This window comes from Oncorhynchus clarkii, unplaced genomic scaffold, assembly GCF_045791955.1.
Source record: "Oncorhynchus clarkii lewisi isolate Uvic-CL-2024 unplaced genomic scaffold, UVic_Ocla_1.0 unplaced_contig_6424_pilon_pilon, whole genome shotgun sequence".
Lineage (NCBI taxonomy): Eukaryota > Metazoa > Chordata > Actinopteri > Salmoniformes > Salmonidae > Oncorhynchus > Oncorhynchus clarkii.
The window spans coordinates 35,829-52,981 of NW_027258211.1; the positions used below are offsets into that span (position 1 = coordinate 35,829).

Below are 17,153 nucleotides of genomic sequence, written 5' to 3' on the forward strand. Positions count from 1 at the left end.
ATAAAGGTGTTCTCAACTAGTCTACCTGGTTAAATAAAGGTGTTCTCAACTAGCCTACCTGGTTAAATAAAGGTGTTCTCAACTAGTCTACCTGGTTAAATAAAGGTGTTCTCAACTAGTCTACCTGGTTAAATAAAGGTGTTCTCAACTAGCCTACCTGGTTAAATAAAGGTGTTCTCAACTAGCCTACCTGGTTAAATAAAGGTGTTCTCAACTAGCCTACCTGGTTAAATAAAGGTGTTCTCAACTAGCCTACCTGGTTAAATAAAGGTGTTCTCAACTAGCCTACCTGGTTAAATAAAGGTGTTCTCAACTAGAGTACCTGGTTAAATAAAGGTGTTCTCAACTAGCCTACCTGGTTAAATAAAGGTGTTCTCAACTAGCCTACCTGGTTAAATAAAGGTGTTCTCAACTAGCCTACCTGGTTAAATAAAGGTGTTCTCAACTAGCCTACCTGGTTAAATAAAGGTGTTCTCAACTAGTCTACCTGGTTAAATAAAGGTGTTCTCAACTAGTCTACCTGGTTAAATAAAGGTGTTCTCAACTAGCCTACCTGGTTAAATAAAGGTGTTCTCAACTAGCCTACCTGGTTAAATAAAGGTGTTCTCAACTAGCCTACCTGGTTAAATAAAGGTGTTCTCAACTAGCCTACCTGGTTAAATAAAGGTGTTCTCAACTAGAGTACCTGGTTAAATAAAGGTGTTCTCAACTAGCCTACCTGGTTAAATAAAGGTGTTCTCAACTAGCCTACCTGGTAAATAAAGGTGTTCTCAACTAGCCTACCTGGTTAAATAAAGGTGTTCTCAACTAGCCTACCTGGTTAAATAAAGGTGTTCTCAACTAGCCTACCTGGTAAATAAAGGTGTTCTCAACTAGCCTACCTGGTTAAATAAAGGTGTTCTCAACTAGCCTACCTGGTTAAATAAAGGTGTTCTCAACTAGCCTACCTGGTTAAATAAAGGTGTTCTCAACTAGTCTACCTGGTTAAATAAAGGTGTTCTCAACTAGCCTACCTGGTTAAATAAAGGTGTTCTCAACTAGTCTACCTGGTTAAATAAAGGTGTTCTCAACTAGTCTACCTGGTTAAATAAAGGCGTTCTCAACTAGCCTACCTGGTTAAATAAAGGTGTTCTCAACTAGCCTACCTGGTTAAATAAAGGTGTTCTCAACTAGCCTACCTGGTTAAATAAAGGTGTTCTCAACTAGCCTACCTGGTTAAATAAAGGTGTTCTCAACTAGCCTACCTGGTTAAATAAAGGTGTTCTCAACTAGAGTACCTGGTTAAATAAAGGTGTTCTCAACTAGCCTACCTGGTTAAATAAAGGTGTTCTCAACTAGCCTACCTGGTTAAATAAAGGTGTTCTCAACTAGCCTACCTGGTTAAATAAAGGTGTTCTCAACTAGCCTACCTGGTTAAATAAAGGTGTTCTCAACTAGTCTACCTGGTTAAATAAAGGTGTTCTCAACTAGTCTACCTGGTTAAATAAAGGTGTTCTCAACTAGCCTACCTGGTTAAATAAAGGTGTTCTCAACTAGCCTACCTGGTTAAATAAAGGTGTTCTCAACTAGCCTACCTGGTTAAATAAAGGTGTTCTCAACTAGCCTACCTGGTTAAATAAAGGTGTTCTCAACTAGAGTACCTGGTTAAATAAAGGTGTTCTCAACTAGCCTACCTGGTTAAATAAAGGTGTTCTCAACTAGCCTACCTGGTTAAATAAAGGTGTTCTCAACTAGCCTACCTGGTTAAATAAAGGTGTTCTCAACTAGCCTACCTGGTTAAATAAAGGTGTTCTCAACTAGCCTACCTGGTTAAATAAAGGTGTTCTCAACTAGCCTACCTGGTTAAATAAAGGTGTTCTCAACTAGCCTACCTGGTTAAATAAAGGTGAAATAAAATAAATAAATCAAAAATGTCACAAATACAAGTAGCGATGAAGTCGATCTCTCCTCCACTTTGAGCCAGGAGAGACTGACATCCATATTATTAATGTTTGCTTGTGTACATCCAAGGGCCAGCCGTGCTGCCCTGTTCTGTGCAGACTTTAGTTTTCCTAAGTCCCTCTTTTTGCCACCTGACCACATGACTGAACTGTAGTCCAGATGCTACAAAACGACGGCCTGTAGGAGGATTTTAGTTACTGATGTATCAATATGTTTTGACCACGACAGTTTACAATCCAGGGTTACTCCAAGCAGTTTAGTCACCTCACCTTGCTCAATATCCACATTATTCATTACAAGATTTATTTGAGGTTTTAGTGAATGATTTGTCCCAAATACTATGATTTTAGTTTTAGAAATATTTAGGACTAACTGATTCCTTGGCACCCACTCTGAAACTAAGTGCAGCTCTTTGCTAAGTGTTGCATTCATTTCAGTCTCTGTAGTAACTGACGTGAATAGTGTTGAGTCATCCACATACAAAGTTTTGCATTCATTTTTAGTCTCTGTAGTAACTGACGTGAATAGTGTTGAGTCATCCACATACAAAGTGTTGCATTCATTTCAGTCTCTGTAGTAACTGACGTGAATAGTGTTGAGTCATCCACATACAAAGTGTTGCATTCATTTCAGTCTCTGTAGTAACTGACGTGAATAGTGTTGAGTCATCCACATACAAAGTGTTGCATTCATTTCAGTCTCTGTAGTAACTGACGTGAATAGTGTTGAGTCATCCACATACAAAGTGTTGCATTCATTTCAGTCTCTGTAGTAACTGACGTGAATAGTGTTGAGTCATCCACATACAAAGTGTTGCATTCATTTCAGTCTCTGTAGTAACTGACGTGAATAGTGTTGAGTCTTCCACATACAAAGTGTTGCATTCATTTCAGTCTCTGTAGTAACTGACGTGAATAGTGTTGAGTCTTCCACATACAAAGTGTTGCATTCATTTCAGTCTCTGTAGTAACTGACGTGAATAGTGTTGAGTCATCCACATACAAAGTGTTGCATTCATTTCAGTCTCTGTAGTAACTGACGTGAATAGTGTTGAGTCTTCCACATACAAAGTGTTGCATTCATTTCAGTCTCTGTAGTAACTGACGTGAATAGTGTTGAGTCTTCCACATACAAAGTGTTGCATTCATTTCAGTCTCTGTAGTAACTGACGTGAATAGTGTTGAGTCATCCACATACAAAGCCAGTGGCATGTCATTAGTAAAGATTGAAAAAAGTATGTTTTAACAGTAATGTTCTTAATGTGTGCATGCTTATTAGTAACTGGAATAAGCAATTTCATAAATGTGTCAAGTGCAGCGTCTGGTTGCTCTTCATTACACACCACGGACCAACAAATATTATTTTCATAAACAACATAGGAATCTCTACAAAACTTATTGTATGACCTCTTATACACCATAATAGGCCCAGACTTTGGAACTTTGTTTTTCCTAGATATGGCTACTATATTGTGATCACTACATCCTATTTAAGTCCTGTGCTGTTTGTAACTACCCTGGTAGGTTGACTGATAACCTGAACCAGATTGCAGACACTGGTTACAGTTTGAAGCTTACTCTTAAGTGAGCAGCCTGATGAAAGCCAGTCAATATTTAAATCACCCAGAAAATATACTTATCTGTTGATATCACATACATTGTCAAATTTTTCATACAAATTATCCAGATACTGACTGTTAGCACTTGGTGGTCTATAGCAGCTTCCCACCAGAATGGGCTTTAGGTGAGGCAGATGACCTGTAGCCATATTACTTCAACAGTATTTAACATGAGATCCTCTCTAAGCTTTACAGGAATGTGGTTTTGAATAAAAACAGCCACACCTCCATCTTTGACATTTCTGTATTTTCGGTAGATGTTATAAGCATGTATTGCTACCACTGTATCAGAGGTATTATCTAAGTGAGTTTCAGAGATTGTCAGAATATGAATGTCATCTGTTACTAGTAAATTATTGTTTTCATAAACCTTGTTTCTTAAGCTACATATGTTAACGTGGGCTATTTTGAGCACTTTTTTCTGGAATGCTTGATTGCACACAGTGGTCTTCCTACTAGGCCACACTGCCTCAGTGCTAACAGTATCACTCTGGTTCATAGGCACATGATTACTGCATACAATAGCTGTGGGATCAGCTGAGGCATTCAGGGTAGTAAGAGAGACATGAATTAGGTTACTTACATTGTGTCTGCCAGCACCCCTGGTGTAATGTATATTTGCTGAAGCATTATGACAACTCAGAGACACAACGGTAGGGATTGTCTGAGCTGGGCTTGGGTCATTGATAAGTCATTGTCTCAACACAGCCTTATAATGCCGTGAAAGGGTCCAGGAACCCAAATGATTTGGGCGGATCCCATCCTCCTTATAAAACAAGCTTTGTTTCCAGAAGGTATCAAAATTGTCAATAAATGTTACACCCACAGAGCTGTAATAGTCCCGTAGCCAGTTATGGAGGACTATAAGGCTGCTGTACACCAATAGAACAGGAGATACATGACATAGCAGGGTCCCATTGTAAATGGAAATAAATTATATAATTACCCCTATCTATACATAAATAAATAAAATAATTTAAAATACTTCAAAAGAAGCCATGATTTAGCCACTGAGAAATCAAGGATCATTAGCTTTTAAAAAATTATATATAACTTGATTGTCACAAGCGTGTAAGCCTATATCGGTCGTTCTGCCCCAGAACAAGGCAGTTAACCCACTTTTCCTAGGCCGTCATTGAAAATAAGAATTGGTTCTTAACTGACCTGCCTAGGTAAATAAAGGTCAAATAAAGAAATACATTTGGGAAACCCGTAATTTGGGCAGTTGCGGCTGTCAGTGAAAAGCATCTAAAATATGTGTGAAGATAACGTCTTGAGTATAATTTAAAATGTCGAGACAAGAAGAAGGGAAGGGGTATGTGGTGAAGATATAGGCAAGTCTCTCAAGAATGGCTCATCTGTCTCATGCCTCATACGCGGAATTGGAGGATTTTAAAATATTTTTTACATCCATTGCGAATGATAATATATTAAAATTACAGTTCCTCACAGTAAGAAAAATCTTTCCAACAATCCCCCCCTCGATTATCACCAATCCTCATTGTGAAAGAGCAATAGTTATAGGCCTACTACTGCATTGGCCTATAGGCTATGAGTTCCATGCACTCATATCTTTAGCCTCCAATGGATCATGGTGTATCTACGTGTCCATAAGGCAGAGGCTGGTGATCTCACATTAGTGGACTTTTGACTTTTACATTTTTATCATGTTAAGTCAGATTTTATAATCAACCACGTTACAATGATTTTGAGTAACAAGAATGTTGTTATTGAAACTGAAACTGTTCCACAAAAATGTGCATATGAAAATCCTATCTGGCCGGTAGAAATGGCAGAGGAAATGTTTTCCCCAAACTTGAAACTCACACAAATTCTTTACAAAATAATTGCCTCGACATTACCATGGTCGGATTTTTTCTATAGGCCACTTTGAAACAAGGTAAGACATGCCTGATAATATGAAATAAATCATTCAAGTATCAAAATGCATGCTGCCTTTAGCTCACATTATGGTGGTTGACGCGCTGATAGCCTGTTAGCTGCACGTGAATGGGTGGAACGCTTCAATTACCAGTTGAGAAATAAAAATAGCTATTTTTAATCGTGCATCAAAACTGTTTTTAACACGTGATTTAATTTAGAATTGTTGCGTAAATTACGGGCCTATTAAAGCACATGTTTTCTCCAGCAGCAACCAGCTGAGGATCTTTAGGAGAAATCCAGCTCAAAATCAAATGTGATTTGTCACATGTACGTGTTTATTAGATGATATTGTGGGTGTAGCAAAATTCTGTGTTTTTAGCTCTTAACAGTGCAGTAATATCTAACAGTAATATCTATACATTTCACAACAAGACACACAAATCTAAAGTAAGGAATGGAATATATAAATATTTGGGCGATGTAACGATCGTTGTCCTCCTCAGATGAGGAATAGGAAGGATCGGACCAAAACGCAGCGTGGTAAGTGTCCATGTTCATTTTAATAAATAAACTGAACACTGCAATAACCAAAAAACAACAAAGAGAGAGAGAGTGAACGAAACGAAACAGTTCTGTAAAGTGAAGACACACAAAACAGAAAACAACTACCCACAAACACTAGGTGGGAACAGGCTACCTAAGTATGGTTCTCAATCAGAGACAACGATTGACAGCTGCCTGTGATTGGGAACCATACCAGGCCAAACACATAGAACTATAACACACAGAACAAACATAGAATGCCCACCCCAACTCACGCCCTGACCAAACTAAAATAGAGACATAAAAAAGGAACTAAGGTCAAGACATGACAGGCGAGCAATGTCAGATACAGTAGAATAGGATAAAATACAGTATAAACACCACAAATGATAGTCCCACTAAGCTCAAACCAAACCGTATCTTTGCAGAATGCTGTGGTAGCCATGCTGGTTAAGTGTGCCTTGAATTCTAAATAATTCACAGACAGTGTCACCAGCAAAGCACCCCCACACCATAACACCTCCTCCTCCATGCTTCATGGTGGGAAATACACATTCGTTCACCCACACCCCGGAACCAAAAATATCCAATTTGGACTCCAGATCAAAGGACACATTTCCATTGGTCTAATGTCTATTGCTCGTGTTTCTTTGCCCAAGCAAGTCTCTTCTTCTTATTGGTGTCCTTTAGTAGTGGTTTCTTTGCAGAAATTCGACCATGAAGGCCTGTTTCACACAGTCTCCTCTGAACAGTTGATGTTGAGATGTGTCTGTTATTTGAATTCTGTGAAGCATTTATTTGGGCTGCAATTTCTGAGGCTGGTAACTCTAATGAACTTATCCTCTGCAGCAGAGGTAACTCTGGGTCTTCCATTCCTGTGGCGGTCCTCATGAGAGACAGTTTCATCATAGCGTTTGATGGTTTTTGCGACTGCACTTGAAGAAACTTTCAAAGTCTTTAAAATGTTCCGCATTGACTGACCTTCATGTCTTAAAGTAATGATGGACTGTCGTTTCTCTTTGCTTATTTGAGCTGTTCTTGCTATAATATGGACTTGGTATTTTACCAAATAGGGCTATTTTCTGTATACCCTACATATCTTGTCACAACACAAATTATTGTCTCAAACGCATTAAGAAGGAAAGAAATTCCACAAATTAACTTTTAAGAAGGCAATCCTTTTAATTGAAATGCATTCCAAGTGACTACCTCATGAAGCTGGTTGAGAGAATGCCAAGAGTGTGCAAAGCTGTCATCAAGGAAAAGGGTGGCTATTTGAAGAATCTCAAATCTCAAATATATTTTGATTTGTTTAACACTTTTTTGGTTACTACATGATTTCATGTGTTATTTCATAGTATTGATGTCTTCACTATTGTTCTACAACGTAGAAAATAGTAAAAAATAAAGAAAAACCTTGAATGAGTAGGTGTTCTAAAAAATTTGACCAGTAGTTTACATATGAGATGAGTAATGCAAAATATGTAAACATTATTTAAGTGACTAGTGTTACATTATTAAAGTGGCCAGTTATTCCAGGTCTATGTTTATAGTGTGCTAGTGATGATTATTTAACAATATTTAACAATCTGATGGCCTTGAGAATAGACGCTGTTTTTCAGGCTCAGTCCCAGCTTTGATGCACCTGTACTGACCTCGCCTTCTGGATGATAGCGGGGTGAACAGGCAGTGGCTCGGGTGGTTGTTGTCCTTGATGATTTTTTTGGCCTTCCACTGACATTGGATGCTGTAGGTGTCCTGAAGGGCAGGTAGTTTGCCCCCGGTGATGCGTTGGGCAAATCGCACCACCCTCTGGAGAGCCTTGCAGTTGCAGGCGATGCAGATGCTGTACCAGGTGGTGATAAAGCCCGACAGGATGCTCTCAATTGTGCATCTGTAAAGGTTTGTGAGGGTTTTAGGTGCCAATACACATTTCTTCAGCCTCCTGAGATTGAAGAGGCACTGTTGCGCCTTCTTCACCACACTGTCTGTGTGGGTGGACCATTTCAGTTTGTCAGGGATGTATAGGCTGAGGAACAGGAAGCTTTCCACCTTCTCCACTGCGGTCCCATTGATGTGGATTGGGGGATGCTCCCTTTTCTGTTTCCTGAAATCCACAATCTGCTCCTTTGCTTTGTTGACATTGGGTGAGATGTTATTTTCCTGGCACCAGGAAAATAGGGTGTCAGGTAAAGTAGAGGTGATATGATCCTTGACTAGTCTCTCAAAGCACTTCACAATGACAGAAGTGAGTAGGCAGGTGTGAGTGCATCTGCATGGAAGCGAAGACTTTTGGAGGATGGCCTGGTGTCAAGAAGGGCAGCAAATAAATCACTTCTCTCCAGGAAAAACATCAGGGATAGACTGATAGTAATTTAGTTCAGTTACCTTTGCTTTCTTGTGGACAGGAACAATAGTGGACATTTTGAAGCATGTTGGGACAGTAGAGTTGTGGCCAAAGTTTTTGAGAATGACACAAATATTAATTAATTAATATTGATGCCAATTTGCATATACTTCACAATGTTATGAAGAGTGATCAGATGAATTGCAATGAATTGCAAAGTCCCTCTTTGCCATGCAAATGAACTGAATCCCCCAAAAACATTTCCACTGCATTTCAGCCCTGCCACAAAAGGACCAGTTGACATCATGTCAGTGATTCTCTCGTTAACACAGGTGTGAGTGTTGATGAGGACAAGGCTGGAGATCACTCGTTCATGCCGATTGAGTTGAATAACAGACTGGAAGCTTCAAAAGGAAGGTGGTGCTTGGAATCATTGTTCTTGCTCTGTCAACCATTATTACCTGCAAGGAAACACATGCCGTCATCATTGCTTGGCACAAAAAGAGCTTCACAGGCAAGGATATTGCTGCCAGTAAGATTGCACCTAAATCAACCATTTATCGGATCATCAAGAACTTCAAGGAGAGCGGTTCAATTGTTGTGAAGAAGGCTTCAGGGCGCCTGAAAGTTCAGCAAGTGCCAGGACCTTCTCCTAAAGTTGATTCAGCTGTGGGATCGGGGCACCACCAGTACAGAGCTTGCTCAGGAATGGCAGCAGGCAGGTGTGAGTGCATCTGCATGGAAGCGAAGACTTTTGGAGGATGGCCTGGTGTCAAGAAGGGCAGCAAATAAACCACTTCTCTCCAGGAAAAACATCAGGGATAGACACACCTGGTTTGCAGTCCCTCATTACTCGTCTTGTATATAACCTTCTGTTTCCCCCCATGTCTGTGTGTGGAATTGTTATATGTAAATGTATGTGTACTCCAGGCTGGTTTGCGCCGGGTTATTGTAACCCGTGTGGGTTTAGTTTTCTGAGTCCCGTGTTTTGTTCGCCTCAATAAAGGGCTCCGTTTGCTCCCCATTTCTGCTCTCCTGTGCCTGACTTCCCTGCAGCCAGTTACACACTCCTTTACAGAAATGCTTGTAATTATACTTCAGTATTCCATAGTAACATCTGACAAAAAATATCTAAAGACACTGAAGCAACAAACTTTGTGGAAATTAGTATTTGTGTCATTCTCAAAACTTTTGGCCACGACTTTAGACTGGGATAGGGAGAGATTGAATATGTCCGTAAACACTCTAGCCAGCTGGTCTGCACATGCTCTGAAGACGCGGCTATGGATGCCGTCTGGGCTGGCAGCCTTGCGAGGGTTAACACACTTAAATCGTCGGTGGCATTGTGTTATCCTCAAAGGTGTTAAGGTGTTAAGCTTGTCCGGAAGCAAGACGTCGGTGTCTGCGACGTGGCTGGTTTTCCCTTTGTAGTCCGTGATTGTCTGTAGACCCTGCTCATGTCTGAGCCGTTGAATTGCAACTCCACTTTGTCTCTATTCTGATGGTTTGCCTGTTTGATTGCCTTATGGAGGGAATGACTACACTGTTTGTATTCAACCATATTTCCAATCACCTTGCCATGGTTTAATGCGATGGTTTGCGCTTTCAGTTTTGAGCAAATGCTGCCATCTATCTACGGTTTCTGGTTAGGGTAGGTTTTATTAGTCACAATGGATACAACATCTCCATCACCTGATAAACTCATTCACCGTATCTTGGAATTCGTCTATATTATTCTCGGAACCCCCCCCCCCCCCCCCCCCCCCCACCCCCCCCCCACCCCCGGAACATATCCTAGTCCGCGTGATCAAAACAATCTTGAAGCGTAGATTCCGATTGGTCAGACCAGTGTTGAATAGTCCTTAGCACGGGTACTTCCTGTTTGAGTTTCTGCCTATAGGAAGGGAGGAGCAAAATGGTGTCATGATCAGATTTGCTGAAAGGAGGGCAGGGGAGGGCCTTGTAGGCATCCCGGAGTTGGAGTAATAATGGTAGAGTGTTTTAGCAGCGCGCGTACTACAGTCAATGTTTTGATAGAACTTCGGCAGCCTTTTCCTCAAAATTGCTTTGTTAAAGTCCTCAGCTACAATAAATACGGCCTCAGGTTATGTGGTTTCCAGTTTGCATAAAGTCCAGTGAAGTTCTTTGAGGGCCATCGTGGTATCGGCTTGAGGGGGGGGTATACACGGCTGTGACTATAACCGAAGAGAATTCTCTTGGGAGATAATACGGTCGGCATTTGATTGTGAGTTATTCTAGGTCGGGTGAACAAAAGGACTTGAGTTCCTGTATGTTCTCACAGTCACACCATGAGTCGTTAATCATGAAACATACACCCCCGCCCTTCTTCTTCCCGGAGAGATATTTGTTACTGTCTATGCGATGAACTGAGAACCCAACTGGCTGGACAGACTCAGACAGTATATCATGAGAGAGCCATGTTTCCGTGAAACAGAGTATGTTACAATCCCTGATGTCTCTCTGGAAAGAATTCCTCGCCCTGAGCTTGTCAACTTTATTATCCAGAGACTGAACATAAGCGAGTAATATATGATGACGCGGTGGGAGATGTGCGCACCTCCTAAATCGAACTAGAAGACCACTCTGAGTACCTCTCCTCCACCGGCGGGGTTTTGGATCGGCCTCTGGAGTCAGTCCAATTGCCCTGGGGGGTGCGAACAACGGATCCGATTCGGGAAAGTCGTATTCCTGGTCGTAATGCTGGTAGTGCTGGTGAGTTACCGCCACTGATATCCAATAGTTCTTCCCGGCAAAACAAATCTGGGCTAATAATGTAAGAAATAACACGTAAAAAAACGAATACTGCAAAGTTTCCTAAGAGCTAGAGGCACAGCAGCTCTCTCTGTCGGAGCAATTTTTGTCAATAATCTTGTCACGTGGCTAGGGTGGGTTATCTAGGTGTTTATCGTTGTCTCTGGTTGGGGATCATATTTAGGCAGCCATTTCCCCATTGTGCTTTTTGGGATCTTGACTATATATAGTTGCCTGTGAGCACTATAGCAGCTTCACGTTTTGTTTTGCATTTATTGTTTTCTTTGAGTTTCACTTCAAAATAAAGAGGATTGAACCATATCACACTGCATCTTGGTCCACTCATTATAACGATCGTGACAAATCTCCGTATTTGATATTTGTGTTGGATAAATAAGATACATGATGACGAACAAAAATACACACGCACCAATTTAATTCCACAAAATTATGTAAATGAACCTAAAGACCATATTTCCATCAATTAATAAAAATCATTATTTTGCAATGGCATTTTTGTTCTCCTGGTCATTTTGACCGGCAACAGTTTTATTTATCGGCTTTTCATTTTTTTTGCAGTCAAATTTGGCTGTTGCCGGCTAGCAGTAACCCTGGTAGGTAGATAGGTAGGTAGGTACGTAGGTATGCAGTGCACAAAGTAGTGCACTGGGCCTTTACTAGTATTAGTGGACCGATATAGCCGTCTGTAGCCCCCAAAATAAATAAATCCCCGAACATCTTCCTGCGGCTATGCAAACAGGATGCATGTTTTGGAGAAATGGTATTCTGTACAGGCTTCCTTTTTTCTTTATGTCATTTAGGTTTGTATTGTTGAGTAGCTACAATGTTGTTGATCCATCCACAGTTGTCTCCTATCACACCCATTAAACTGTAAATATTTTAAAGTCACCATTGGCCTCATGGTGAAATCCCTGAGTGGTTTCCTTCCTTTCCAGCAACTAAGTTAGGAAGGACGCCTGTATCTTTGCAGTGAAATGTAATTAATAACTTCACCATGCTCAAATGGATATTCAATGTATACTTTTTATTTTTACCCATCTACCAATAGGTGCCCTTCTTTGTGAGGCATTGTAGACATCCCTGGTCTTTGTGGTTGAATCTGTCTTTGAAATTCACTGCTTGACATAGGGAACTTGCAGATAATTGTAGATGTGGGGTACAGAGAGTAGTAGTCATTCAAAAACCATGTTAAACACTATTATTGCACACAGAGCGATTTCATGCAACTTATTATGTGACTTGTTAAGCAAATGTTTACTCCTGGACTTATTTAGGCTTTCCGTAGCAAAGAAGTTGAATACTTATTGACTCAAGACATTTCAGGTTTTGATTTCTAATTAACTTGTAACGATATAATTCCACTTTGACATTATGGGGTATTGTTTGTAAGTGACACAACATCTAAGTTTAATACATTTTAAATTCAGGCTGTTACACAACAAAATGTGGAAAAAGTCAAGGGGTGTGAATACTTCCTGAAGGCACTGTGGGTAGGTACAGTGCATTCAGAAAGTATTCATACCCCTTCACTTTTTGTTACGTTACAGCCTTATTCTAAAATTTAGCAATCTACATAAAATAACCCATAATGACAATGCAAAAACAGGTTTTTAGAAAGTTTTGCAAATGTATTCAAAATAAAAAATGGAAATATCACATTTACATAAGTATTCAGGCCCTTTACTCAGTACTTTGTTGAAGCACCTTTGGCAATGATTACAGCTGCGAGTATTCTTGGGTATAACGCTTCAAGCTTGGCACACCTGTATTCTTCTCTGCAGATCCTCTCAAGCTCTGTCAGGTTGGATGAGGAGCGTCGGGCTCTGGCTGGGCCACTCAAGGACATTCAGAGACTTGTCCTGAAGCCACTCCTGCATTGTCTTGGCTGTGTGCTTAGGGTTGTCGTCCTAAGGTTTGAAGGTGAGCCTTCGCCCTAGTCTGAGGTCCTTTGTGCTCTGGACCAGGTTTTCATCAAGGATCTCTCTGTACTTTGCTCTGTTCATCTTTCCCTCGATCCTGACTGGTCTCCCAGTCCCTCCTGCCGAAAAACATCTCCACAGCACGATGCTGCCACCACCATGCTTCACCGGTAGGGATAGTATTGGCCAGGTGATGAGCGGTGGCTGGTTTCCTCAACACTTGACACTTGGCATTCAGGCCAAAGAGTTCAGTCTTTGTTTCATCCTATTTCTCATGGTCTGAGAGTCTTTAGGTGCCTTTTGGCAAACTCCAAGCAGGCTGTCATGTGCCTTTTACTGAGAAGTGGCTTCCGTCTGGCCACTCTACCATAAAGGCCTGATTGGTGGAGTGCTGCAGAGATGGTTGTCCTTCTGGAAGGTTCTCCCCATCTCCACAGAGGAACTCTGGGGCTTCGTTAGAGTCACCATCGGGTTCTTGGTCACCTCCCTGACCCAGGCCCTTATTCCCTGATTGATCAGTTTGGCTGGGCGGCTAGCTCTAGGAAGAGTGCCTTTCCAAATCATGTCCAATCAAATGAATTTACCACAGGTGGACTCCAATGAAGTTGTAGAAATATCTCAAGGATGATCAATGGAAATAGGATGCACCTGAGCTCAATTTCGAGTCTCATAGCAAAGTGTCTGAATACTTGTGTATTTCTGTATTTTCTGTTTCACTTCGTCATTATAAGGTATTGTGTGTAGATTGAGGAGGAACATTTTTACACATTTTTATTAATTGACTACCTTTTTGAATAAGGCTGTAACGTAACAAAATGTGTAAAAACATTTCTCTCCCTTCTACTTTTTGTCATCCTGTCCCCCCATCTTTCTCCCTTTCCCTTTTTCCCCTATCTACCCTTCCTCCTCTCTCTAGCGGTCCCCTTCCCCCTGAGCCACAGGCTCTCCATGAAGGAAGTGTTTGACTGTGAGGGGAAGCCTAGAGTAGACCTGCTAAAAGCCCACCTCACCAAGGAGGGCCGTCTGGAGGAGGTGGTGGCCCTACGCATCATCAATGAGGGAGCCGCCATCCTGTGCCAGGAGAGGACCATGCTGGATATAGAAGCCCCAGTCACAGGTGAGGAGGGAGAGGGGGAAGGAAAGGAGGAGAGTGGGGAGGAAAGAGAGGACCATGCTGGATATAGAGGCCCCAGTCACAGGTGAGGAGAGGTGAGGTATGGGAGAAGAGGTGAAAGGAGGTGGAGAGGTGAAGGGAGGGAGAGAAAAAGGGGGAGTGATGGACAATGAGAAGAGTGAGGGAGGGAGGTGGGTAAGAAGAGAAAGGAAGAGAGGGGAGGTAGGGTTAAAGAGATGTGGTGTTAAAGAGAGGGAGATGTACGATGTTGGGTTAAATAGAGGGGGAGGTAGGGTTAAAGAGAGGGGGAGATAGGGTTAAAGAGATGTAGTGTTAAAGAGAGGGGAGGTAGGGTTAAAGAGATGTAGTGTTAAAGAGAGGTATGGTTAATCTTGATACTAGCCATCCCGGATCCGGGATCGTAAATACAGCCTCAAGCCCATTACCATAACGCAACGTTAACTATTCATGAAAATCGCAAATGAAATGAAATAAATATGCTTGCTCTCAAGCTTAGCCTTTTGTTAACAACACTGTCATCTCAGATTTTCAAAATATGCTTTTCAACTATAGCAAAACAAGCATTTGTGTAAGAGTATTGATAGCTAGCGTAGCATTTAGCGTAGCATTCAGCGGGCAACATTTTCACAAAAACACGAAAAGCATTCAAATAAAATAATTTACCTTTGAAGAACTCCGGATGTTTTCAATGAGGAGACTCTCAGTTAGATAGCAAATGTTCAGTTTTTCCAAAAAGATTCTTTGTGTAGGAGAAATCGCTCTGTTTTGTTCATCGCGCTTGGCTACAAAAAAAAGAAAAGAAATTCAGTCATCAAAACGCCAAACTTTTTTCCAAATTAACTCCATAATATCGACTGAAACATGGCAAACGTTTTTTAGAATCAATCCTCAAGGTGTTTTTCACATATCTCTTCGATGATATATCGTTCGTGGAAGTCTGCTTTCTCCTCTGAATCCACATGGAAGAATACTTGCACCTGGAGATTACGCACCAATTTTGACGCAGGACACCAGGCGGACACCTGGTAAATGTGGTGTCTTATGGTCAATCTTCCAATGATATGCCTACAAATACGCCACAATGCTGCAAACACCTTGGGAAACGACAGAAAGTGTAGGCTCCTTCCTTGCGCATTCACAGCCATATAAGGAGACAATGGAAAACAGCGCCTCAAAAATGTTGCTCACTTCCTGTTTGAAGTTTCATCTTGGTTTCGCCTGTAGCATCAGTTCTGTGGCACTCACAGATAATATCTTTGCAGTTTTGTAAACGTCAGAGTGTTTTCTTTCCAAAGCTGTCAATTATATGCATAGTCAAGCATCTTTTTGTGACAAAATATCTTGTTTAAAACAGGAACGTTTTTCATCCAAAAATGAAATACTGCCCCTAGAGTTTCAACAGGTTAAAGAGAGGGAGGTGTAGGGTCAATAGAGGGAGAGGTAGGGTTAAAGAGATGTAGTGTTAAAGGGGGGGGGGGGTTTAGGGTTGAAGAGAGGGAGATGTAGTGTTAAAGAGAGGTTGGGTTAAAGAGAGGGTAGGTAGGGTTAAATAGAGAGGAGGTAGAGTTAAAGAGAGGGTGAGGTAGGGTTAAATAGAGAGGAGGTTGAGTTAAATAGAGGGAGAGGTAGGGTTAAATAGAGGGGGAGGTAGGGTTAAATAGAGAGGAGGTAGAGTTAAATAGAGAGGAGGTAGGGTTAAATAGAGAGGAGGTATAGTTAAATAGAGGCAGCGGTAAGGTTAAATAGAGGGAGATGTAGGGTTAAAGAGAGGTAGGGTTGAAGAGAAGGGTGGTAGGGTTAAAAAGAGGGAGTGGTATGGTTAAAGAGATGTAGTGTTAAAGAGAGGGTAGGTAGGGTTAAAGAAAGGGCGAGGTAGGGTTAAATAGAGAGGAGGTAGAGTTAAAGAGAGGGTGAGGTAGGGTTAAATAGAGAGGAGGTAGAGTTAAATATAGAGGAGGTAGAGTTAAATAGAGGGGGAGGTAGGGTTAAAAAGAGAGGAGGTAGAGTTAAATAGAGAGGAGGTAGGGGTAAATAGAGAGGAGGTAGAGTTAAATAGAGGGAGAGGTAGGGTTAAATAGAGTAGGAGGTAGGGTTAAATAGAGGGATAGAGTTAAATAGAGGGGAGGTAGAGTTAAATAGAGGGGGAGGTAGTTAAATAGAGGGGGGGTAGAGTTAAATAGAGAGGAGGTAGAGTTAAATAGAGAGGAGGTAGTGTTAAATAGAGAGGAGGTAGAGTTAAATAGAGGGAGAGGTAGGGTTAAATAGAGGGAGAGGTAGGGTTAAATAGAGACGAGGTAGAGTTCAATAGAGGGGGAGGTAGAGTTAAATAGAGGGGGAGGTAGGGTTAAATAGAGAGGAGGTAGAGTTAAATAGAGAGGAGGTGGGGTTAAATAGAGAGGAGGTAGAGTTAAATAGAGGGAGAGGTAGGGTTAAATGGAGAGGAGGTAGAGTTAAATAGAGGGAGAGGTAGGGTTAAATAGTGGGGGAGGTAGGGTTAAATAGAGGGGGGGTAGGGTTAAATAGAGGGGGAGGTTGGGTTAAATAGAGAGGAGGTTGAGTTAAAGAGATGGTATAGGTAGGGTTAAAGAAAGGTTGAGGTAGGGTTAAATAGAGAGGAGGTAGAGTTAAAGAGAGGGTGAGGTAGGGTTAAATAGAGAGGAGGTAGGCTTAAAGAGAGGGGGAGGTAGGGTTAAATAGAGAGGAGGTTGAGTTAAAGAGATGGTATAGGTAGGGTTAAAGAGAGGGTGAGGTAGGGTTAAATAGAGAGGAGGTAGAGTTAAAGAGAGGGTGAGGTAGGGTTAAATAGAGAGGAGGTAGAGTTAAATAGAGAGGAGGTTGAGTTTAAGAGAGGGTGAGGTAGGGTTAAATAGAGAGGAGGTTGAGTTAAATAGAGGGGGAGGTAGAGTTAAATAGAGGGGAGGTAGGGTTAAATAGAGAGGAGGTAGAGTTAAATAGAGAGGAGGTAGAGTTAAA

The 17,153-nt window shown here is 41.3% G+C and overlaps 1 protein-coding gene across 6 annotated transcripts in view; it reads left to right on the forward strand.

Moving 5' to 3' along the window:
• The window catches only part of LOC139396088 (protein phosphatase 3 catalytic subunit alpha-like), a 67,247-nt gene that overhangs the window by 13,122 nt on the left and 36,972 nt on the right, over window positions 1–17,153 (forward strand). For 5 of the 6 annotated variants that reach the window (XM_071143294.1, XM_071143297.1, XM_071143296.1 and 2 more), the window contains exon 2: window positions 13,962–14,162. In XM_071143294.1, the coding sequence (XP_070999395.1) occupies window positions 13,962–14,162 (201 nt within the window). Of the gene's footprint in view, window positions 1–13,961; window positions 14,163–14,215; window positions 14,245–17,153 lie in introns of those variants that run through there. The other variant, XM_071143300.1, reaches the window with a different exon arrangement.